General features: G+C 39.7%; 1 protein-coding gene across 1 annotated transcript in view; it reads right to left on the reverse strand.

Annotated features, from left to right (window-relative positions):
* Positions 1–26,212, reverse strand: part of GNAQ (guanine nucleotide binding protein (G protein), q polypeptide) — a 427,529-nt gene that overhangs the window by 292,729 nt on the left and 108,588 nt on the right. Inside the window, exon 2 of the mRNA XM_006834931.1 lies at positions 78–262. Within this exon, the coding sequence (XP_006834994.1) occupies positions 78–262 (185 nt within the window). The remainder of the gene's footprint in view (positions 1–77; positions 263–26,212) is intronic.

Here is a 26,212-nt window from a genome sequence, read left to right on the forward strand (position 1 = left end):
TTTCCAAAATTCACTATGTCCTCTCAACACTTTAAGAGACCATCCGTCCTGGAGGCTGTGAAGGGCCACACACCTACCTTATTGTGCTCGTATTTGTATGGGATCTTGAGTGTGTCCATGGCTCTGATCATGGCCTGCATGGCTGTGAAGATGTTCTGATACACCAGCTTGGTGAAGCCCCTTTTGTCTTCATCCGAGTATCCTGACCCATGGATGATTCTCATCTGCTTGATAAATGTGCTCTTGCCACTCTCTCCCGTCCCTGAAAGATAAACAACAACAGCTCATGAGTCCAAAGCACCTTCTCACAAGTCCCAGATCACTCAAGTAGAAATATGGCACAGACCAGACGCCCCTGAACCGCACGCTGCTGAGAGGAACACCACAGCAGGGCAAATGCGGTAGAAGCAAAGGCCCCTCCAGTGACTATTTAACAAAATCCTAAGGATGAGATTCCACTTCAAAGGCAGATTCACTAAAAAAAAAATAAATAATAATCTTGTTACCTCTTTGGAAGCCACTCAGCATGAACTTTAAGCGTGGTTTCCAATCATGTATCTTGTAAAGAAACAGAATGAAAACAGCATCTTTTGAACATAATAAAAACTTGATAAAGCTCTCTTCCCTGAAGAATGTTTAAGACACTTCCAGAAGGCTGGACTGTTTATCCAGGATTTGGGTCTGGAAATGACATTTCACTTACACTGTTCATAGATAAAAGGAAAAGGCTTAAAAAGTCTTTTTAAAAAGACAGTTTCTTTTATAGGGTGTAAAGAGAGTATAGTCATATTCTGATCAGAAAAGATCATCTTTCTGGACAGAAAACATCAACTGTCTTTTTCTTTCCTAAGGGAGTCTGGTTGGCTGAGGTATTCCATGGAATCATCGAATTCAGAAAAACCACAATGCCCACACATGACTAATAACATGATACAGAAACTGATTTTTATTGGATCTTTTCTTCTGTGTTATCTCACGCTACACTTCTGAAATATTCCTTTTCTGTTGCCATGTGACTGAAGAGAATCCTTACCACATAGCTACAGATGTCCAGGGAAAAGGGGAAGATGAGATTATTTTACTGCATGGCCACACATTTCCTCTTCAGAGAATCGAAGACTTTCCACGTTGGGCTCAAAAACTCCGGATGCAAACACTGCCTTTTTCTAAATGTAAGTGTGTTTGTTCGTACGTCATTTCATTCCTGAATGATACTTTTAACTTTTTATTGTGAATTAAGTGAAGGTTTACTGAGAAGATGATCAGTTTTACATTCAACAAACCACACCCTTTGTTTCATTCTCAATGATTGCGATCCCCTCCATGCAACAACAGTTACCCCATTTCCTCCCTGTGGTTCCTAGTTCCATTCTACCCTCCTTCCCATTCCTTTTCAACTTTGTCCTTACGTACATGTTGCCCTTTTGATCTTCAATGATTAACCACTCCATGGTAAGCGTACCTTACTTGTGTTGTCCCTCCATATACCTATCTACTGCTTGACTAAAAATTGGGCCAGGAGGATGCGTTCTGTTCCAGAACTGAAGGGTGGTAAGATCCATTGTTTCAGGATTCTCCAGTCTCTTTCTGACCAGTAAGCCCGGTCTTTTTTTATACAATTTTGAGTTTTGTTCTACATGTTCTCCTACTCTATCCAGAGCTTTCTAATGTGGTGCCTTTCAGAGCAGCTGGTAGTGGTAGCAGACACCAGAGTTCTGGTGACTAACGTTCACCTACTCCACTGGTCCACCAGACTAGTTGATTCCAAGCATCTTCAATTTTGATCACTCTTTCTTCCACAACAATGTGGATAAATAAAAGTACCTATCAAATATGGATTCCTGGTGTAATGCTGTAGGATATGCACTGGAATGTTGACCACAGGTTAAGTAGTTCAAATTCACCAGCCGCTCCTTGGAAATCCTATACAGGGTTGCTATGAGTTGGAACCAACTTGATGGCACTTAACAACAATAATATGAAACATGGAATAATAGAATGAACACAGAAGACCCTTATGCTCAATGCCGTTATATCATTGCCCTGTTTCCTCTCTACAACCTTTTAAAAAAACAAGAGGGCGAGCTAGAAGCTAAGAATACAGCTGTCCTAATTTAGTTTTTTGAGTGGTTGGATTTCATTATTATCTTTATAAACAATCACCAAAAATTCAAGTAAGTTTGACAGTTTTCACAGAAGCACTTTTAAATGACTGCAAATGTCTTGGTTAAACACAAAACAATCACAGAGTTACAAGGAAAAAGACTACCAGCGTCAGAAACCTGGCAACAGCCAATTCCTTTAATTTTTTTTTTTTTTGAACATTAATAAAGGGACCGGGAAGCCCTTAAAAGATAAATTGAACACTGAAAAGAATTTACTGGAGAAACAAACTACCTGAAAAGGAGCATCTCTAGTGCAATAAAGTTATGAAATTGGCTCTCACTCATCAGTCAACGGAGTCCTGGTGTGGCTCTGTGGGCTAATGCATCAGACTGCAAAGTCATTCAAATTGCAAGGTCAGTGAGTCAAGCTCATCAGCTGCTCCTTGGAAACCTTCTACAGGGTTACTATGGGTCAGGATCGACTCGACGGCACTTAACAACAACAATCAGTCAACGGTTTAAATAACGAAACAAGTATTACTCTCCTAGCTAATTCTAAGTATGTAGGGAAAAAAATCCCACCACTTGTCTGTCAGTTTGTCGGACTGTGGTGGCTTGTGTGTTGCTGTGATTCTGGAAGCCATGCCACCAGTATTTTAACTACCAGCAGGGTCACCCATGGTGGACAAGTTTCAGCTGAGCTTCCCGACGAAAACACTCTAGGAAGGAGAGGTGCCGTCTCCTGAATGTTTAGCCATTGAAAACCTTTGACAGCAATTGAACAGTGTCAGATATAGTACTGGTAGATGAAAAAATTATGAACAACACCAAAATATTATCAAATATAGCGCTCAAAGATGAGCTCTGAGGTTGAAATGCCCTCAAAATTCAACCAGGGAAGAGCTGCCTCCTCAAATTAGAGTTGACCATTATGATGTGAATAGGGAAAAACTTTCAGGACTTAAAATACTGGTCAATATCAATGACTACAGCCTTCAGTACGGATTGCAGCTCCATGTAAAGAGCACAAAAATCCTCACAACTAGACCAATAAATAGCAGCATGATAAACAGAGAGAAGCTTGAAATTGCCAATGATTTCATTTTGCTTGCATCTACCATCAACATTCATGGAAGCAGCAGTCAAGAAATCAAATGAGGGACTTCATCATGCAAACCTGCTGCACAAGACTTTAAAGTGTTCAAGAGCAAAGACTATGGTGTGCAAGTTGGACAATGAATAAGGAAGACCATAGAAGAACCAATGCATTTGAGTCATTGGATTGGAGAAGAATATTGAAAATGCCATGGACTGCCAGAAAAACAAATCTGTGTTGCAAGAATTACAGCCAAAATGTTATCTAGATGGCAGGATGGCAAAACTTCATCTATCACACTTCAGACACCTATCAGGAGAAACCAGTCCCTGGAGAAGGACAGCATGCTTGGTAAAGAGGAGGGTCAGAGAAAAAGAGGAAGACCCCTATCGAGATAAATTGGCACAGTGGCAGCAGCAATGGGCTCAACCCGAACAGCAATTGTGAGGATGGCACAGAATTGGACAGTGTTTCTTTCTGTTGTGCATAGAGTTGGTCTGAGTTGGAATCCACAAAATGGCATGTACAACAATAAGGGGGGGAAATCCAGATTGTTTACTTGTTATTCTTATCCAGATCCAACAGTTTGCTCTCTGAGTCCAACCGCAGACCTGTCATCTAGTGGTCATCCTGTCAAATCTTTTCCACAACCTAAACAGGCAAGATCTTAATATGTGACGTCAGTAGTAGGAGAAGAAAGGGAAAGAGAATCAGGCAGTGAGGCCCTCTTTTTCCTTTCATCTGAGAAGATTTTAAATACTCACCCCCAAAGTAAAATTTACTGAAAAAGAATGTGGCAGGTGGTATAAACCACACTGGCTGTGTTTCATGTGAGGCTAGAGCTGTCAAGCCCTTGGCACTGAGATCGGATCTAGTCAACAAGCCCTCATTGGCATCTTCCATGTGCTGGAACTCACTCTAATGCAGACTCCAAGTAAGGCCAAAACAAATGACTGGGACAAGCTGAGAGGAAGTAAAATAGAATCCAAAAGTCAACTCTAAAGCCAAGAATTGCCTGTTGTCCCACCCCACACAGAAACCCTCTCTCCTTTTTCTCCATCTTGCCCAAGAAGGCTTGCCTATGAAGACTGTCAACAGCTCTTTGGTCCTCTGTCCTCTGCTTAGGTTTGCCCAGTAGGTGTCAGTAGGACCTGACTAGAGAGCAGGAGAATCAGGGAATCCTATCCCGCAGCTCCCTCCCTGCAGGGGTACCACAGGCATGCTGTGGGCCCCTAGTAAAAATCCACAGCACCTGTTGGGTGGCCTCCTCCACACAGATTCCACTCTCCCCACCGCCCAGCTGATGCTGGCTCTTGGTTACTACACTAGCCCTTACTGGTTACCCATACCTGGCACACACCTTTATAAACAGTCCTTGTATAAACTTCTAGTTTTATAAAAGAACCAACAGATCTGTGTTAGAAGAAGTGCAGCCAGAGTGCTCCTTGGAGGCCATGTTCGCCAAACTTCGTCTCTAATACTTCGGACACATTGTCAGGAGGGACCAGTCGCTGGAGAAGGATGTCATGTTTGGTAAGGTGGAGGGTCAGAGAAAAAGAGGAAGACCCCTAGCGAGATGGATTGGCAAAATGGTAGCATGAATGGGCTCAAGTGTGGCAACAATTGTGAGGCTGGCCCAGGATCAGGCAGTGTTTTTCTGTTGTGTGCAGGGCTGCTATGAGTCGGTACCAACTTGATGGCACCTAACAACAGCCACAAGTTAAAGATCACTTAGTTCTAGTGTGTTCTATGTTTCTTGCTGAGACCCTATACAGGGTCGCTATGAGTAATTACTAGCACTAAATAAGAACAACAATCTAAAGAAATATAAACCTGTTTTTGAAGACTCCTGGTAAGGCAAAATCTAGAAACCGGCCCTTATAGAAAATGCCAGGGAAGTGGGAGGGCTCTAGCTTTTGATAGTTTTGACTTTGTCTTCCACCATTTACAACATTAACAAACAAGCACAAAGCCTATGCTTTCTCCTTCAGTGGTCTAAAAACATTTCCCTAAAAGAGTTCTTTGTACCTTTAGGCAAATATTCTTCCTTTTCTTATTCTAGTTCATCAAAGTGTCCAGAAATGAGACAATTTAAAAATCATGCTATTAAAAAAGGTCACTTTATCCAGGACGTATAACTGACTTTGAGACATAATTGCCTACCCAATGGGTCAGGATAAAGCCCAGAGAGTACTCCCTAGTCCTTTTCACATCTGTTTAATCTGATATGAAACATAAAATAAACATAAAACACAGACTTAATCTCCCACTATGGCATGCATCCCATTGTCAATTGTTAGAATTTCACATGCACACACACACATACATTCTGAGAAGCTACCATTTTAGATTTTGCCATGAGCTTTTCAACATGACAGGATTCCCGCATAGAGGTCTGACATAAAGTCACATTTACACTAGGTCTCCTATTCACACAAAACATCTATACATTTACAGATTAGTTTGCCCACTGGCACAATTCAATCTATTAGTTCTGAACAATTAATCTGTAAAGGCAAGGCAGTTTTTCTTCTCCTCCTGAGATGACAGTTTGAAATCCAGTAACACATTAGCTTTTTCATGGTAATGAATTAATGCTCATTGTTAAAGCAATCAGGAACCCATTCGTTTCTTTCCTCACACTTAAACTGACTTGGGGTCCTACCCAAAGAGCTTGACATACACAAATACTGCTAAGTGCCCTAAAAATGTCAACTACTACTGCCACTGTCCCCAAATTACATTGGTAGCTCCAATTTCCATACAGGGGCCCAGGAAAATAATCACAGAACACTGTATTGTGAAGAATTTCCAAGGGTTTACAGAGCTCATTCCCTTCATCCTGAAAGCAAGCCACAGAATCCACCTCAGGTACCTTTGCAGGGCTGTACACAGGCTCACAATACTTGTACTTCTTTTGTTGTTGTTAAGTACTCTCAAGTTGGTTCTGACCCATAGTGACCTTGTTTAGGGTTTCCAAGGAGCGACTGGTGAGCTTGAACCACCGACCTTGTAGTTCAAAAGACTTTGTAGTCTGGTGCATTAACCTATAGCGCCACACCAGGGAAAATGAAGAAATGCCAGAACAGAGTTACAAAAATTGTGGTATTTAAAGTGGTATCAAGAATATATGTTTCACCTTGCCAGTGCCTTTCATGACTGTATTTGGAGACACTGTCTAAGCACCAGAAGTCTACATCTGAAGCCCTTAATGAACGTGAAGGCTCAGGCTCAGCGCCCCTTGCCCCGCCCCTTTTCATTGGCCAGCACCCAGATAGAACATAGCTAAGAACATATCCAAGCAAGCCTTCATTGAAGTGAATTATACTTCAAGTAACTGCACTTAAGGTCCATTTGTGTAGGCCAAGAGTCTGTAAAACATGGAAGCTCAGCACCACCAAAGCTGAACTTGGGCTACTTCCACATAAACTTGGATCAAGTAGAAGCAGAACTTTCAAGGAGGAATTCTTTAACCACAAGCACATCATCAACCCACACCTGTAAAGAATTAATAGCACTGAGATAAAAGTGATTTTACTATGCTGAGTTAGAATGCAACCCATGTGTTGTCCACATTTCAGGTTACGGTATAAGACTGTATCCCATACAAGGGTTGGGAAGGCAACTTTTTAAGTCTCAAGAGGGTCCCGGCAGTTTAAAATTGTGGCATAAAAATTTTAACTTAATTCTGTCTCAAGTAAGCTGATAGTAACCAGTACTATTAATAATAACCAATCCAAGCAAACTGTTTTTTATGGGAAAGATAAGCAAAATGCATTGAAAATGCAATTATTGATTGAAAATATCTGAACAATTCTGGCCTTTTTAAAGTGGTATAATCATCCCAGAAGAAGTGCTGGAGAGTACTTCAAGGTCAAGGTTAGTCCATAATATGCACTTTCTTGCTTGGTTGTCTGGTGAAGCATCTGAGTACTAAACTAACATAAGTTGGTTACACAACTTTGTGAGTATACATATATTTTTTTATATGGTGTGTGAGTTATATCTCAATTAAAATTTGTTTTTTTAAGCTACCATCTATAGAGTTTGGAGAATAACATAAAGCATATATGAATTTTCATGTTAAAAAATTTTCAGGAGGTGACTTAGAGCCAACCTGCCCAACCAACCCACCCTTATCCTCTGCCCCCTGGGAATGCATGATCACACTCTTCTATATCTGCTATTATTTCAGAGGAAAAGTTTGAGCCACCCTGAATTCACTAATTTGCAAAGGCAAGAAGTGATTTGTTCAAGGTCACACTGGTTGAAAACGAATCAATAACACAACAAACTAAAACCTACCAAGGTATCCTCCTCTCTGTCCAGTACTCCTGATCCTCTGTTCTCACACACTGCCTTTTTATAAAACATTTACCCTAATTCTAAGAGTTATAAATATTCAATATAGGAAACTTGGGGGGGGGTGGGGAATTAAGAGTTTTTTTGAATGTTAAAATTTGGACATTTGAGTATATTTCTCTCCGGTGTCCTTTAGTAGGCAAATGTACCCTTTCCTGGTCTTAAGCTGCTTTTTATAAACAAAAATAATACTGGCTTGTTATTTTTCTCTTACCATATTGGGGAAATTATTCCATGTAACTAGTTCTTCTTCAGAAAAATAGCTAATAATGACCATCTGCAAGGATGTGTGAGAAGTTAACAATTCCCTTGTAACAACGTCTTAAATATTTCTTATTTTTCTCTTTTAAAACTAATGCTTTGATAATCATTTCTGAACTTTTTTTGTTTTGTTTTGTGCCAGGATCTGCTTACTTCCTTAGGAGAGCATCATAGAAATGCAAATGCTGCATGTTTTAATACCTAAAATCTAAGAGACAAAATCTTTAATTTTAATATATATCTTTAATTACTTGGGGGGTGGGGAGGACTGTGCTTTTTTCCCACTTGTCTATTTGTGAATTCCTAGTGACACAATGGTTTAGTATGTGTGCTAGCCAAAAGGCTGGTAGTTCGAACCCAACAGCTGCTCTTTGGGAGAAACAGGTGACCCTCTGCTTCTGTAATGACCACAGTCTTTGAAACCCTTTGCACAATTCTAGTCTGTCCTACCAGGTGACTAAAAGTTGGAATCAACTCAACAACAAAATGGGTTTGGTTTTGGTCCATTTCTGTTTCTTCTACAAACTGTTTTGGTTTTATCCCATTAGCAATCCATGGGAGGTTGACAATTCAGACCCACCTAGATGAATCTCAGTAATAAAAGCCCTGCCAATCTACTTCCAAACATCGGCTATTGGAAAGCCTATGGAATGCAGTTCAACCCAGATAAGCATGGGGTTGCTAGCATCAGAATAGATTCAATGCAGCTGGCTTCGTTGTTGTTTCCTTAAGAATTTAATGTTTTTTCTCACTGATTTTTCAAAACAATTCAGTTTTTAAACAAAATTAATTCTTTGTCACAAATATTTCCCCAATTTGTCATTTCCTTTTAAACTGTTCATGAAATCTGGTACATAAATTAAAATTTATATATATTTATAATTCATCCATGTGTTCCTTGGTGATTTCTTTAATTGGTTTACATTTTAAAAGTCCCAAACACATAATTTATTCTAGCTCTTACAATTTTACTTTTTACACTGAACCAATTTATATTTTATTTGATGTGTAGTATGCAGTGATTCTTTAAATAACTCAAACAGTTCTTTCAAAATCATTTTACTTTATTTTAAAGTTATGCTTGTTAGCAACCCAGAAAGTATGACTGTGTATTTGATTAAAATTGTTGCTGTTGTTGTGTGCTGTCAAGCCAATGTTGATTCATAACCACCCAATAGGACACAGTAGAAGGGCTAGTTTCTCGGCTGGTTACCCTTATCCTAAGTGGTGCTGTGGGTTAATGTACTGCATGGCAAAGTTGGTTTGAACCACAAGGTCGGCAATTCAAGCTCACCAGCTACTCCTCAGACACCCTATCATTATGGGTCAGAATCAGCTCTAGAGCACTTTACAACAACTAATATACTCCAAATGGTGATCAACACAATATATGGCACACACTGAATCTCCTAAAGCATGTCAACACTCTTCTGGTCCCTCTTCCTCACCTTTCCTGCAGGTCTGATCAATTAACATCCTGAATATTAGAATTCTATTCACTACAAACTTATTTAAATGCCTCTTGAGGACAGTGAAGAAAACATGGGAGAATGTTAGAGGTCCCATTCGCTGTCCAGTCATGTATGTATTCTAATGGAGTCCTATTGTGGATAAACACTGAACTGCAAGGTTTGTTTGAATCACAAGGTCAGCAGTTCAAACTCACCAGACACTTCTTGAAAACCCTATACAGGGTTGCTTCGACAGCACTTAACAACAAAAAATATATTCTAATATACTACTGACCCAGCTTTCCACAGCTCTGTGACTGCAGAGAGTGACCACTCCTCTTTCAGTCTATTTTCTCATCTGTTAATACCACTACCTACTTTACAACTTATGCTGTAAATTTAATCAAGTCAATGTAAGTCAAGAACAGCGTCTAGCACACAGTGAATATTTAATAAATGCTATTACAATATAGAACGTAAAATCACGTAGAAAATGAGGGAATAGCCTGACGCAGGCCTGGAAGTATACAAAAATGAGTAATAAAGCTAAATTATATTTAATACATTATTTCTTAAAATCAAAATTAGTGCCCTGAAGTCCAAGATAAGCACTATCTCTCAAAATTTTGAACAGACAGGATCAGTATCAGTTCCATAACAAGCTATCCTGGAGAATGGGGTGGTAATTTATGTGTACTGGGCTGTTGTTAGGAGCCACTGAGTCGACTGCGATCCACTGTGACCTTGTGTACAAAAGAACAAAGCATTGTGTAGTGCCATCATCACACTGCTCCTATGCTTAAGACCACTAATGCAGCCACTGTGCCAATCCATCTTATTGAGGGTCTTCCTCTTTTTCCCCTATACTTGCCAAGCACAATATCCTTCTCTAGGGATTGCTCCCTCCTGATAACACGTCCAAAGTACACAAGACCAACTCTCACCATTCTTGCTTGTAGGGAGCATTCTGGTTGTACTTCTTCCCTGACAGATTTGTTCATTCTCTGGCAATTCATGGTGTGTTCAGTATTCTTTGCCAACACCATAATTTAAAGGTCTCAATTTATCAGTCTTCACTATTTGTTGTTCAACTTTTAAATATATGCGAAGCTACCGAAAATATCATGGCTTGGGTTGAGTTCACCTTAGTCTTCAAAATTATATTTTTGCTTTTGAACATTTTAAAGAGGTCGCTAGCAGCAGATTTACCAAATGTAAAGATATTGTTTGATTTTCCTGACTGCTGCTTCCATGGGCACTGATTGTAGATTCAAGTAAAATGAAATCCTTCACAATTTTAATCTTTTCTACATTTATGGTGATGCTGCTAATTGGTCCAGTTGTGAAGACTTTTGGTTTATGCTGAGGTATTAATTCATATTGAAAGATGTAGTTTTTTTCACCATCAATAAGTGCTTCAAGTCCTTTTTGTCCAAGCAAGGTTGTATCACCTGCATATCACAGGCTATTGAGTCTTCCTCCAAACCTGATGCCATGTTCTTGTTCATAAAATCCAGTTTCTAGGATTATTTGTTCAGTATACAAATTGAACAAACATAGCAGAATGATACAACCCTGATGCACACCTTTCCTGGTTTTAAACCAAGCAGTATCCCATTGTTCTATTACAACAACCATCTGTTGGTCTATGTATAGGTTCTGCATGAGCACAATCAAGTGTTCTTCATAAAGACATCCTTAGTCTGTTATGATGCAAACAATTAATTACATAGCAATTAAAACACAGGTAAAACATCTTTCTGGTATTCTCTGTTTTCAGCCAAGATCCATCTGATATCAGTGATGATAGCTCTAATTTTATGTTCTCTTTTGAATCCGGCTTGAATTTCTGGCAGTTCTTTGTCCATAGACTATTTTAAAATTATCTTCAGCAAAGTTTTATTTGCATGTGATAGTAATGATATTATTTGATAGCTTCCACATTCTATTGGGTCACCTTTCTTTGGAATGGACACAAATATCCAGTCAGTTAGTTAGGTAACCATTTTCCAAATTTCTTGGCATAGACAAGTGAACACATCCAGCGTTGTATCCTTCTGTTAAAACCTTGTTTTTCACCAATGTCTTAGTGCAGCTTAGACTTCGTCCTTTATTATCATCAGTTCTTGATCATATGCTACCTCGGGAAACGCTGAATGTTAGGCAGTTCTTTTTGGCTGTGACATCGTGTGTTCCTTCCATCTTCTTTTAATACTTTCTGCATCATTCAGTATTTAGCCCACAGAATTCTTCAACACAGCAATTGAAGAATATTTTCTTCAGTTCTTTCAGAATGAGAAATGCCAAGCGTATTTTTTTCTTTTGGTTTGTTGACTCTATAGTTGCATGTTGTTGTTGTTGTTGTTGTTAAGTGCCGTCAAGTCAGTTCCAACCCATAGCGACCCTGTATAGGGCTTCCGAGGAGCAACTGGTGAGCTTGAACCTCCGACCTTGCAGATCAAACGGCTTTGCAGTCTGGTGCATTAACCCACAACGCCACACCAGGACTCCTGTTACATAGTTCATTATAATAATTTACTTTGTCTTCTTGAGCTGCCATTTGAAATCTTCAGTTCAGCTCTTTTACTGTATCATTTCTACCACTTGTGCTAATTACTTTAACACAAAGTTTCAGAATGTCTTATGGTATCCATTTTGGTCTTTTCTTTCTTTCCAGTCTTTTTCATGAGTTTTACTTCCTTCATGCATGATGTTCTTGATGTCATCCATCAACTCACCTGGTCTTCAGTCATCAGTGTATAACATGTTCATCGATTCATGAGATGGTCCGTAAATTCAAGGCACACTTTGGCTTTTATGGACTTGTTTTAATTTTCTTCAGCTTTAATCTAAACTTGCATATGCACAATTGATGATCTATTCTGAAATCAGCCTCTGGCCTTGCTCTGACTGGTGAGATGGAGATTCTCCATCATGTCTTCCCACAGATGTGGTCGATTTGATTCAGTCTCTAACATAGAACCTGTTAATGAACCCATTAATGATCCTCATTTTGTATGAAATTTCAATATATTGGTCATCTTAGACATTGTGGCATTAGTTTTGCTTTTCAAAAATAGAATACTAAAGTATTTGTTGTTGCTGTTAAGTGCCATCAAAGTGGTTCCGATTCATATTGACGCCGTGAGTATGAACTGCCAACCTTGCAGTTTAAACTGGCCTTGTGGTCCAGTGCTTACCCCATTCCTTAATAGGCAGCACCATCTCCATTTGATAAACAGAGAAAATACTGAAGTTGTCAAGATTTTCATTTTACTTATATCCATAATCAATGCCCATGGGAGCAGAAATCAAACAACATATTACAATGGACATATATTCTGTAAAAGATCACTTCAAAGTGTTCAAAAGCAAAGGCATTACATTACTTTGAGAATTAAGGTTTGCCCTCCCGAAGACAAGGTATTTTTCACTTGCTTCATATGATTGTAAAAGTTAGGCAATGAATATGGAAAGGAAAAAAAAAATCAATACCTTTGAATTATGATGTTGGCAAAGAACACTGAACACACCAGACTGCCAAAACAATGAACACATCTGTTTTGTAAAACAAAACAAAACAAAAAAAGTACACCCAAAATGCTTCTTATAAATGGGGTCTTACTTGGTCTCACGTACTTTGAACATGTTATCCAGAGGGACCTGTCCCCTAGAGAAGGACATCATGTTTGGCAAAGTAGAGGGTCAGCATAAAAGAGGAAAATCTCAACAAGATGCATTGATGCAGTGGCTGCAGCAATGAGCTCAATCTTGGCCAAAATTGTGTAGATGGAGCAGGACTTGGAAGTGTTTTTTTCACTTACGTACAGGGTCTCCATGACTAACTCAACAGCATCTTAGAACAACTAGCAACGTTAATGAATTAATGGATAATGAAACACACAGTGACCTAGCAGCTACTTTAACTTGGGAGGTCAGGGAGAACTTTTCTAAGAAGGTACATTAAAACTAAGAAAAGACTCTATATAATCACAAGAAAATTATTAGCAGACAGCATTCCAGGAAGAGGACTTGCTGACACTGTGGGGCCAAGGTGGGATAATACAGGCATGGCAGGGAAGGAAGAGAGAAGTGACAGATCATATGAGAACACTGGGTACAGAGATAGAAGCTAGGTCAGACAGAGCAACTGAACTGGGAGAGAGACTCGAGAGTTTGTTCTAAGTGAACTAAATAGCTTTGGAAGGTTTTAAATGATGAGGTCTGATTTATGACAAATACAGACTGTATCTCAGTTAATACAGGGATTCTAAGGAATCCACGGAAAAGATGATAGTGGTTTGGATGTAGATGGCAGAAGTAGAGACAGAATAAATGGAATGATTCAGGATATATTCTGGAGACGGATGAGACGTGGGTGGTATGGGAAAGTGATGGTGTAAGGATAACTCCTAGATTTGGGGCTCGAGTAAGTAGAAAGATCAAAATATTAAATTCCAAGTTTAATACTTCAGAGCCAAAAGGAAAATGCTTAGAGAGAGACAGGGATATTCATTTTGAGATGCTGTTTCATTGAATCAGGAAGCACTTTTTACACACCTGTAATGTTCATTGCACTGATGTGGAGCAAACAGTGGCAAAGATACAAACGCTGACTGAGACCTTTATGTAAATGAGTGAGTCAGAGCAGACTGAAAAACCTGGGTTATAATTTCACTTCCTCTGAGGTAAGTCTCCTTATGTGAAAAGATATGAAACACTTTGATTTCTAAGTTATACACTCGTGCATATATACACATATATAAATTTATTTCTACTTGGATACTACCATCACTAGACATGGCTACATGCACACTACAGGGAAAAGTGGAACTTCACTGAACATTATTTGGAATGCAGAAGACAGCATAAAAATATCAAATTGTGATAATACCATGTTGAGAAAGGGAAACCTTTTAGAATCAATAGCCACCCATAGAATTTCACACTGGCTATTTCAGGCAATAAAAAGTTTGAACGTAAGCAATCCAGATTTTCAAACCACACAGAAGTACAGTGCATACTTAAGAACACAGTGGGTGGAATATGACGAGACACCCTTTTGAAAAGTACTCGAATGTCCTCATTAAACCAGTAAATATTTCCTCGGGATAGATTAGCCCAGTGGCCCTCACTAAAAACAGCAACAAATTAAACTGTAGCTGAGCATAAGGCCACCCAAGACAAATCTAAATGCCATCTCCCTTCTAATTTCACATTTGTCTACAGGCAGCTGTGTATGGGGTAGAACTTTTCCCTATAACACATTCTTTACTTAGCATAAATCAGACCAGCTGAATCAAGGTCCTTCTTTGCCCCACTGCTTGGGGAATACAGACAGTGGTCCTCATATGTGGTGCTTGACCTCTGAAGGGTGAAGAGGAAGGAGCTGACCTGGATAACCTCTGGCTTTTGAATTTTATGGTTGTCTTTCTCTGACTGTGGTTATGCAGCATTTAAAACCATTAACTATATACTTCTCATGAGGCAGAAAAAATCCAACTTGACCTATTATTTACTATATAATAAAATATGAATTCAAATAAGTTGACTAGAAACTATAGTAGTCTTTTTTCAAGGTTAATATGTCAAAATTCTCTCTCTCTCTCTCTTACTCATGTGGCTCTTAACTTTGAGCCTCTGAAATTAATTATCTTGTGAGGTAGGGGAATTAGAGCGCTCACGGGAGGGAGTAAGCACTGCTCCAGTTACAAGAGCCCAAGATTTAGGATGCCTCTCAAAATGTGCAGGTAGTCAGACTGCAGAACACCAATGCTTTCTGAGCTAATATCACTTTTAAATAATGAATACTGAGAAGAATTTGGTATTTGTTCCACAACTGCTTTTGTTCTTCTCGTTTCTAGGTTTTGTCAGTTGGTTCCAGGTCATAGCAACCTTATGCGCAACAGAACACAACATTGCCGGTTCTGAACCATCCTCACAATTGTGGTTAGATTTGAGTGCATCGCTGCAACAGCTAAGTCAGCCCATCTCATAGATGGTCATCTTAATTTTCACTGACTCTACATTTGAACCTTGGTGGTCCAGTGGCTAAGCACTCTTCTACTGACCAAAATGTCGGTGGTTTGAACACACCAGGCACTGGGAGAAAGATGAAGCAATCTGCTTGTAAAGATTGTTGTTGTTAAGTGCCATTGAGTCAGTTCTGACTCATAGAGACCCTGTATAGAGTTTTCAAGGAGCAGCTGGTGAGCTTGAACTGCCAACCTTGAAGTTCAAACAGGTCTTGCAGTCTAGCGCATTAATCTGCAGCACCACACCAGGACTCCGGTAAAGATTACAGCCTTGGAAACCCTATGAGGAGGTTCTATTCTAGCCTACAGGATCATTATGAGCTAGAAATGAACAACAGCAATGGGTTTTAAGACTACTTTCTGTTGTTGTTGTTAAGTGCTGTTGAATCGGTTCTGACTCATAGAGACCCTATATAGGTTTTCCAAGGAGCAGCTGATGAGTTTGAACCACCGACCTTATGGTTCAAGCCCACCTTGCAGTCCAGAGCATTATTTCACAGCGCCACATTAAGACTCCAAGGAGATAGGATGTGTTACAGAAAACAAAGGTTACTGTTCAAGTAGCATCTAAAATTTAGTTAAAATGAGATGGTAACTTAGAGAATGTTTTTCATTTCACAAAGGAAGAGAAGGAACATGATTAAGACATGCACACACAAAACCAGGCCAAGCCTATGCATTATTCACATTAAACTTTTTTTTTTTAATCTTCAAGGGGGAAAACACTAATACTTAATCAAACTGAAAGTTTCTATTGGGGGTCTCATTATTAACACTAATACCACCCAACAAGGATTCTTAAAACAAACCATTTCCAAATGGACCTCTGGTAGTGTAGTGGTTATGAATTGGGCTGCTAATCTCAGAGTCTGCAGTTCGAAACTACCAGCTGTTCCATGGGAGAAAGACGAGGCTCTCTGCTCCCGTAAAGATTTACAGCCTCAAAAACCCTGTACAGGGTCGCTATGAGTCGGAACTGACTCCATGGCACATAACAACAACAACTTGGAAGCATTCAACAACTCTGCCATAGAGAAATGAATTAGGAAATCATTTGGATTCTCACTTCCCCCGGAAGCATTTAACAAAAATATATTTTTTTAACATTCAGCTTTTTTAAAAGAAGGATCATTTACTCTTGGGGCACCGGGTGAGGAACTGGTCCCTCTGTGCTCAATATTCAGGGGACTTTCAAGATAGCACATGAAATGCATGTGTTCTTTTCTAGCTGAATTCCTCCAAAGTGAACCACTGACACCTCTCGTACATTCTTAAGTGCCATCCAAAAATGAGGGGCAACGTCTGGGACCATCAGTTGATGTCAAGACAATTTACCCAGACTTGCTCTGTGATGTATTTTGCTCTTTTTGTCCTCCAATTCATTTTGCCTGGTGGCCATATATTTCTCCAACATCCAAATACATGTGTATTTTTTCAGTGTCTCTTCTTCCCCCACCCCCGAAATAGCACCGGTCAACCTGAGTCCAAAATAAATGAAAAGTACTCTTTTTCTTACTCTTAAGTAAGTTGTGCACAGAAATAAGCCTTCTTCCTCTGCGCAGAAGGGCAGGAAATAAGAAAGGACATTCTAACGACCAGCTTTGCTCCTCTAGGAAGTACAGTTAGAGAAAAGCATGTTGATGCATTTTATTAATGTTTAGTAAGGCTTATATGATGATGATTTCCTACCATTTGACTGATAAAAAGGAAGTGAAACCAATTACTCTCTTAATTTAAATTGAGCTTCTCATCTTGCTCCATGACCCAAAGAACGGTTCAAAGAAACAACATTTATAGCTAAAGGGGAAGAGACATCATAATCTAAGACAACGTAAGGCTCCTGGAATGGGTCTTGGTTTTAGGCCTCATGATTCACCAAATAGTATCCAAATTATAGTTTATATACTGACATGTGATTTCTCATAACCTATTAACACATAAGCATTTGAGGTTACATAATAGTAATTTGAGTAAAAACGAAATGGCCAGACACCAACCATGTTATGTACCATTGAACAACTGCTGGTGAAAAAGAAAAATCATTCAGGTACCTTATGGAAGCTGGGCATCACACAGTCTGTACCTGCTTACTCCAACCAATAAAAAGAAATTGATGGAAATGAAATCAACTGAATGCAAAATATTAAAACAATAACAAAAAACACAGGGAAATATTCAATCACTAGTCCTAGTGTGACACTGTAGGATAATCACTGGACCACAAGGTGGGTTTCAATTGCAAGGCTGGCGGTCCGTATCCACCAGTTGCTCCTTGGAAATCCCATACAGGGTCACTATGAGTTGGCACCAACTTGACGGCACTTAACAACAACAGTCCATGTTAAGTGAAAGAGTATTCCTTAAGGAAATATTTCCAGGCATTTATAAAACTAAGCATGCACATCCCATACATACACGCACACAGGCAGAGACACAGAGAGAGAGTTGGGGCAGGCACAGGGACTCAAAATCCAAAAACTTTAGCCTGACACTAGAGGAATGACTTTCTTATCTTCTTGTAGCTTCCCCAAAGTTGGTTGTTATGTGTCATCAAATCAGTTCTGACCCACAGCAACTGTACTGGGTTCCAGAGGTTGTAAATCCTATGGAAGCAGAGTCTCATCTTTCTCTCTCAGGGCAGCTGGTGGATTTGAACTGCTGGCCTTGGAGTTAGCAACCCAGCATGTAACCCACTACACTACCAGCACTCCAATTTTTACCCATATTTTACACTCACTCAAAATATATCATTTAATTTTTTTAAAGTCTAGAATGTTGTTGGTGGTGTTAAGTTGAGTCAGCTACAACTCATAGAGACCCTGTAAAGGATTTCCAATGAGTGACTGGTGAACTTGAACCACTGACATTGTGGTTCAAACCAACCATACAGTCCAGTGCAGTAACCTATAGTGCCACACCAGGACTCAGAGTCAAGAATACTACATAGTAAATGGAGCGACTATCACACTCACAAATACACACCAATAGAGAATATGGAGATGGAGGAACTTATCCTGGTCACAAATAAACATTATTACTGATGATGACCAAACCAGTCATCACTGCTTGTATTGGCAGTTTAAAACCATCAGCTGCTCTGTGGAAGAAGATGAAGTTTTCTGCTCCCATAAAGATTTACCATTTAAGAAATCCTAGACAGGGTTGCTAAGAGTTGGAATCAACTTGATGGCAATGTGTTTGGTTTTAGCATGCTGTAATACAACAGGTAATACAACAGAATTGATGCATTTGAGTTACGGTGTGAGAGGAGAACACTGAAAGTGCTATGTGTTGCCAAAAGAACCAGTAGATCCATTTTGGAAGAGGTGCAGCCAAAGTGCTCCTTGGAGGCCAGGATGGTCAAACTTCATCTCTCATACTTGGGATATATTGTTAGGAGGGGCCAGTCGCTGGAGAAGGATATCATGTGTGGTAAGGTGGAGGGTCAGAGAAAAAGAGGAAGACCCCCAACAAGATGGATTAGCAAAGTGGCAGTATCAATGGGCTCAAGCATGGGAACAATTGTGAGGTTGGCCCAGGACCAAGCAGTGTTTCGTTCTGTTGTGCATAGGATCGCTATGAGTCGTTACTGACTCAATGGCACCTAACAACAACAACAAATACAACAGGTGCCATAGGTTCTTATGAATTATGAGTAAAATACGGGGGAAGCTCTTAAGCCACTTCTAGATGCGACAGGTTAGAGCATTTATTTCCAGAGCAAGAAATCCTAGTTCTAAAAATCATCCTCCTCAAGCTACAGATGGAAAATGTTACAAAATATGTCCAACTGGATGTTCATGGCAAAGACAAATGCAGCTTCTGACATAGGTTAAAGTAAGAAGGCTTCAAGATGTGGTGGAAAGCCCAGTGGGGACCAGACAAATGGAACTGAGACAACTCATCATTCCTCTCCATGCAAACAGCTGTATGAAGAAGGAAAGGGCAGTCTAGCTGAGGTCTGGGAATGCAGCCCTGCCTTGACTACTTTGGGAAAGACAGGGGTACAAATGGTGCCTTCTGGTGCCCCTTCCTTTGATGCTACATAACCAAGAGTCCCTATGCCTCTCTAAGAAAATATAAGGAATGAGGAGTGAGGGAGATTTATCTTTAGAAATGGCGAACATGTATATCACTGGGCTCATGTCAGATATGCCAGTCGGATAGAAGTAAATGTCCACGTTACACTAATGCCTGTGATGGTCAGGCTTGAGCCATGTGCCTTGAGTCACTCTATTGACAGTTCATTTTAATTCAATAAATGACCTAGCAGATTTATTTATCTTCCACTGAGTACAACTGATATCCTAAACTGAGTATGAGGTCTTACACATTCTAACACTATTGGGAAAGTGTTATATAATTCCAAAATATTAAAGATGACCCTCCTAACCTAAAAGGTCAGTGGTGTGAACTCACCAGGTGTTCCACAGGAGAAAGATGTGGGAGCCTGCTTCTGTAAAGATCTACAGCCTTCAAAACCCTACAGGACAGTTCTAGGCTGCTCTGAAGGGTCACTGTGAGTTGTAATCAACTCAACTCAACAGCAACAGGTCTGGTTTTGGCTTGGTTTCTCTTCCAACTCATTCCAGAAATCAATAACAGAAATCCGAGACGAAAAACTGCAAACCATAATTCATGAGCTATAACAGAAAATCAATTAAAGGGAAAAATACTTTGGGAACTTCAACTTAAATTTTTTAAAGTGAATAATTTGTCCAGCTAGAATTAGTAACTCTTCAGAATCTCATATATGCATATAATGGCATAAAGATCCTATTTTATCATTATAATTTATACATGTTGGATATTTTGAGATGTGACTTCTACACATTAAGAACACAAGACCAAGTGGCAAGTCTGATTGGATGATTTTTAACCAGATCAAAGAAGAAATCCTGATTGGGTTACATCTCCCTTACATATTCCCTGATGTCCTAATACTTAAAGGCAGTTGTTGCTGTTGTTAAGTGCCATCAAGTCGGTTCTGATTCACAGCGACCCTGTATACGGTACCCAAGGAGCAGCTGGTGAGCATGAACCGCCAGCCTTGTGGTTCAAACCACCCTTGCAGTCCAGAGAATTATGACAAGGGGCTTTAAAAAATTCATGAAAAAAATTCCATTATCTTTCATTCCATTTTTCCACAAAGTTTTTGAAGCCCCTTCTTATAATCAACCCAAAGGGGTAACTTTAAAAAAAAAAAAAAAACATGATTGGACAAGATGTGTAAAACACACAGGCATAAGGTCAACCTAGAATGGAAGAGGGTTATAACAGAGCATTTTTAAAACTGACCAGAAACTCTACAAAAGGTAAAGAATATGGGACCTAGAACAACAATGCGTATCAAGGCTGAGCATGACCCCATTATCCCTAAGAGGACATGGCACAAGGACTAGCGGTATACTCCCAGATCCTGGGCTAGTGTCAACTTGCACTAATGAGAGAATAAGCAAAGGGTTCACATCAGATTGCCTATGTTTGTTTGTTTGTTGAGAACACCTAAATGAAAGGCATAATTCCAAACTGGATGATAGGTCAGGTCCAGTATTAACAATTAAGATGATTCCACAGAAATAGGAGATCTGATAAGCTATGTATGTGTTAGCTCATGCAGATGAAACAAGTCCAAAAAGTCTATGAACTCCAATAATAAACAATGATCTAACACAAAAAATAAGCTCAAACACACTGGGAGGAAATATCTCTAAAAGATATTTGCAGATCATATTTTTTAAAAAGAAAAATCTCCCAATAAAATAAAATAGGCAATCATTTAAAACTTTCAATAACCAATTAAAAACAGCTGAACCTCACTAGTATTAAGGAAACCTGGGTTACAAGTTGAGCTGCTAACTGCAAGGTCAACAGTTTGAAACTACTTCCCCCCAGGAGAAAGATGAAGCTTTCTGCTCCCACAAAGATTTACAGCTTCAGAAACCCTATACAGGTGTCACTATGAGTTGGAAATGACTCCGCAGCACATAACCACCAGTCACCAGCAGTAAGTAGTTACAAATTTAAATGACAATGCCATAATATTTTCCACTTATTAAATTAACAAATATGTTTCTAAAGGCTTATGTTCAGGATTCAGAACTCTAGTGGCAAAGGGGCACTCCATAAACCAATGGGGGAAACAAGACAGCTATTGTTTTCAAGGAAATTCAGCAATAATTATCACATCTTTAAAATGTTGCATAATGTCTGCCCTAGTGATTCCTTCCACTCTTAGGGGTTTTTCCTTAAAGAAATATAATTATGATATGTGCAAACATGAATATTAGTCCCTGGGTGACTCAAATCATTAAATGCCATGTTGTTGTTGGTGTTGGTGTTGTTAAGGTGCCATCGAGTCAGTACCGACTCATAGCGACCCTTTACACAGCAGAACAAAACACTGCCTGGTCCTGAGCCAACCTCACAATTGTTGCCATGCTTGAGCCCATTGATGCTGCCACTCTGCCAATCCATCTCACTGGGGGTCTTCCTGTTTTTCTCTGACCCTCCACCTTACCAAACATGATATGCTTCTCCAGCAACTGGTCCCTCCTGACAACATGTCCAAAGTATGAGAGACAAAGTTTGACCATCCTGGCCTCCAAGGAACACTCTGTCTGGCTGCACTTCTTCCATCACTACTATGAAAAGGATAGCAGCTCTAAACCACCCAGAGGTGCTTTAGAAAAAGACCTGGCCAGTCGCTGGAGAAGGACATCATGTTTGATAAGGTGGAGGGTCAGAGAAAAAGAGGAAGACCTCCAACGAGATGGACTGGCAAAGTGGCAACATCGATGGACTCAAGCATGGCAACAGTAGTGAGGTTGGCCCAGGATCCGGCAGTGTTTCGATTTGTGCATAAGGTTGCTATGAGTCGGTACCAACTCAATGGCACCTAATAGTAACAGCAACATCTGCTTCCAAAAGGTCACAACCATAAAAACGTAATGGAGGACAGCTCTGCTCTGAAACAGAAGATGCTGCTGTTGAGTACAAATCCACTGGAAGCCTGTCAGTGCTGTAGGATAAGTACTGGACTGTGAACCACAGTCAACTCACCAGCTGCTGCAAGGGAGAACGATGAGGCTTTCTGCTCTGGTAAAGATTTATGGCTCAGGAAATGCTATACATGGTCTCTATGAGTTGGAACTGGCTTGACAGCACTGGATTTTGGGTTTGGGGGTTGGTGTAAATAGAATCAAAAGGATATGAACCCCATATTTTTAAAATATTAAAAAATTAAAATTTTACAATAATTGTTGTTAAGTGTCATCAAGTCGATATTGACTCATACTGACCTTGTACAGGGTTTATGAGGAGCAGCTAGTGGATTTGAACTGCCAATCTTACGGTTAGCAGTCCAATGCTTATCCTACAGCACCACACCATTGAGTAATGATAGTCTGTCCTTACGAGAGGAAACCATGCAGCCATGAAAAACTGCACTTTATTACATTCAATACAAAAATCTTCATGATATATTGCTAAATTTAAAAAGTAGGTTATAAATCCATATATATATATCATAGCACTTCTTATAATGTACACCGACACATATGCACAGAAAATGACAGGATAAGAGATTTAAAATAAAGTATTAAAAGTGAACCAGCTCTAGTAGTGTCATTGTTACGAATTGGGCTGCTAATCTCAGGGTCAGTAGTTCGAAACTACCAGCTGTTCCGCGGGAGAAAGATGAGGCTTTCTGCTCCCGTAAAGATTTACAGCCTCGGAAACCCTGTACAGGGTCGCTTTGGGTCGGAACCGACTCCACAGCACATAGCCACCACCACCACCACCACTAGTGAATAGGAAAACGAGTAACTTTTCCTTTCTGTTTTCTTTTTGCCAACTTGTAATTTTCCATCTTAACCAACTATACTGACTGAATTTTGTAAAAAGACATTGTTAAAGTGAATACTCTACCCCCTTTCCAAGGGACTTTACGTCACAAATGTAATTCTATAGAAGACTATTTGCCTTAACCTTGTTGGTGCTGTTAAGGTGTCTTGGAGTTGAGTTGATTCTGACTTATTGAGATTCTATATAGGGTTTCTAAGGAGTGGCTACTGGGTATGGACTGCAGACCTTGAGTCTAGCAATCCAGTGTTATCGTTACTGTTGTTAAGTGCTATCAAGTTGGTTCCAAATCATAGCAATCGTTTATAGGGTGCCAAGGAGTGGCTGGTGGGTTTGAACCACCAACTCTGCCATTAGCAGTCAAATTTATCCTATAGCGCCACACCAGGATTCCACCAGTAACTCTTAGAAGCTGTTAAAAATGCTGTGGGGGTTCACATCTCTATTTGTACTTCCCCGTGATCCAGTCTTCTCAGGATAAAAATCAGATGAAATACACAAGGATGTCTTAAAGACTGGTCCACTACTGGGTTAAAAAATGATTGCACTAGTGGGTCACACATACAGTACTCCTACTGGCCCACAGAGCATGTGCGTTGCCATGCATGTCTAGTTGAGTTGTTTGTCTAGTTAGTTAGCTAACCAGCCAGCCATGGGTAAGATACTACGACTGGCCCACATGTATTCTACAGAAACTGGTGGGTTTATAGCAACCCTGTGTAGAGTTTCTGAGGCTATAAATCTTTACAAGAAAAAAAAGAGCCTCCCTCAGAGTGGCTGGTGGGTTTGAACTACTGATCTTACTGTTAGCAGTCCAGTGTTTATCCTAGGTGTTATAAGACATACTTATGTATATAAAATATACACACAATATTAACAATACAATTTCTACTTAGTGGCATTACTAGTGATACTTTTTTATTCTGTATTTTCTACATTTACTTCACTGAAGATATATTGCTTATATAATCAAAAAATCAAAATAATAAAGAATATTTTAGAATTACTCTAATAGGGCTTGGAAATCTTCACGTTATCTTGATAATACAAGGTAACGTGGCTCTATTCTCTTCATTTCTAAATTCACTGAAAAGCCAACTATATCCCCGGTAGAGCTGTTTACAGAATCCTGATGGCAGAATGATAAAGTGCTTGATTGCTTAACCAAAAGGTTAGCAGTTCAAACCCACCCAGTGACTCTGTGGGAGAAAGATCTGATGAAACATTTCCGTAAAGCTTTAAAGTTTACAGCCTAGAAAGCCCTTACAGAGCAGTTCTATTCTGTCACATGGGGTCAGTATGCGTCAGATAAGCTAGACCAAACACAACAATAACAGAGTTCTTTTATGAAGCTGTGTTTATGACGCAGGCTGTCACCTAATCCATTCCCCGTGACATTCTGTCCTTTATGCACGATGAGGCGGCCTCATCCCATCTATCACTTAAGCCCAGGCACCAAATTATTCCTCTTCTCGCTCTGGACCTTTCCCTTATAAACTTCCCATGCAGACACCCAGATCCTGACACCTTTTCTGGTCAGGCCAGTGGGGACAAGCTGGGGCCTCTGTTACAACCTAAGCCAAGTGCTATCTCTTCAATGAGGCCCAGATCCCACCTCTTCCCTGTAGTACCAGGAGAAACTCAGTCTATTATGACACCAACTTAGCTCTCCCAGGGTGAAGTTCAGTCAAATAATCTGTATGGCATGCTATGATTCTACGTGTACCTGCTCTTAACTGCTGCAACAAGAACACCTGAAGAATTCAGGGATCCAAAACCTAATACTTTATGGTGTCTCTAGTTCCATGGCCACGGAGTCGATTTTCACTCATAGTGAACCTACTGGACAAAGTAGAACTGCTCCATAGAGTTTCCAAAGCTATTGCCTTTTGCAAAAGCAGACAGCCACATCATCTCCCAAGTAGCAGCTGGTGTATTCAAACTGCCGACTTTTCAGTTAGCAGTGGATACCACAGTGCCACCAGGGCTCCACCTAGTTTCTGAGAGGGCATAAACTAAAAGATGGCAGAGGAAAAGAGGGAGGCTCCACCACAGAATGTTGAGAGTCCCACAGCTCGACACAGATAGCTGGGGAAGTCAGCAAGGCAGCTAGAGAAGAACGCAAATCTATCTGTCAGCTTTCCAGTTCCTTCTGAGCCTGTCTTCACAGCAGGACTTCCGTATTTGTTTGAAGTACTGTAAATTCCCAGAATATCAGGCACACCCATACTCAAATGTAAGTATAAAAACACACTGCAAAGCCAAGTAAAAATTATTTTTAAGCTATTAATTGAGGACCATTAATCAGATAAGCTTGATTTTCTGTGGCACCGTCACAAAAGAAGTAAGGGCACATTCATGAAAGGTGTCAGCTTTGAAAACTTCACTCAAAACAGATATGAAGTGGTTGGTAAATTTGTTTTACCCAAAAAGTAAGAATATAAGTAATAAGCAGAAAACAGATTTTCTTAATTCCTCACTGACTTGTTACCACTACATGAAATTTCCTGCCTTAACATCGTGTTTGTCTGGGTTATGGTTACATGTAAAATATAAGCCCAAACTGCCTTCTATATTTTATACATGTGACTTGAAGAAAGAGTAAAATGATCTTTGTGCTTATCAACAAGATAGAAAAAGTCTTTCTTCCTTGGAAAATGCTATAAAATGCTTAACTACTTAGGTTAGAGGTGAGCTGCATGCTCGGGAATGTAAAATACAACCTCCTTAAGGGGAAAAAAAGCCTGTCCTAATTATATCGAGATGATCTAATTAAACTGTCATTCACAATTCATTAAAGCTATTAATAAATCGTAAATGGGAAAAATAGATACTATACTTAAATTTACAGGCATGCTAAAACATACCAAACATAAAGACAGACAAGAAATGATGAACTGTCATAAGAAGTAGTACATGAACGTTAGACCTCTTCGACAGGATCTTAATCTTTTCACGACATGCAGGACATATACATAGTGTTGTTGTTGTTGTTGTTGAGTGCTGTCTAGTCAGTTCTTACTCATAGAGACACTGGAC

This window comes from Chrysochloris asiatica, unplaced genomic scaffold (genome assembly GCF_000296735.1).
Source record: "Chrysochloris asiatica unplaced genomic scaffold, ChrAsi1.0 scaffold00014, whole genome shotgun sequence".
NCBI lineage: Eukaryota > Metazoa > Chordata > Mammalia > Afrosoricida > Chrysochloridae > Chrysochloris > Chrysochloris asiatica.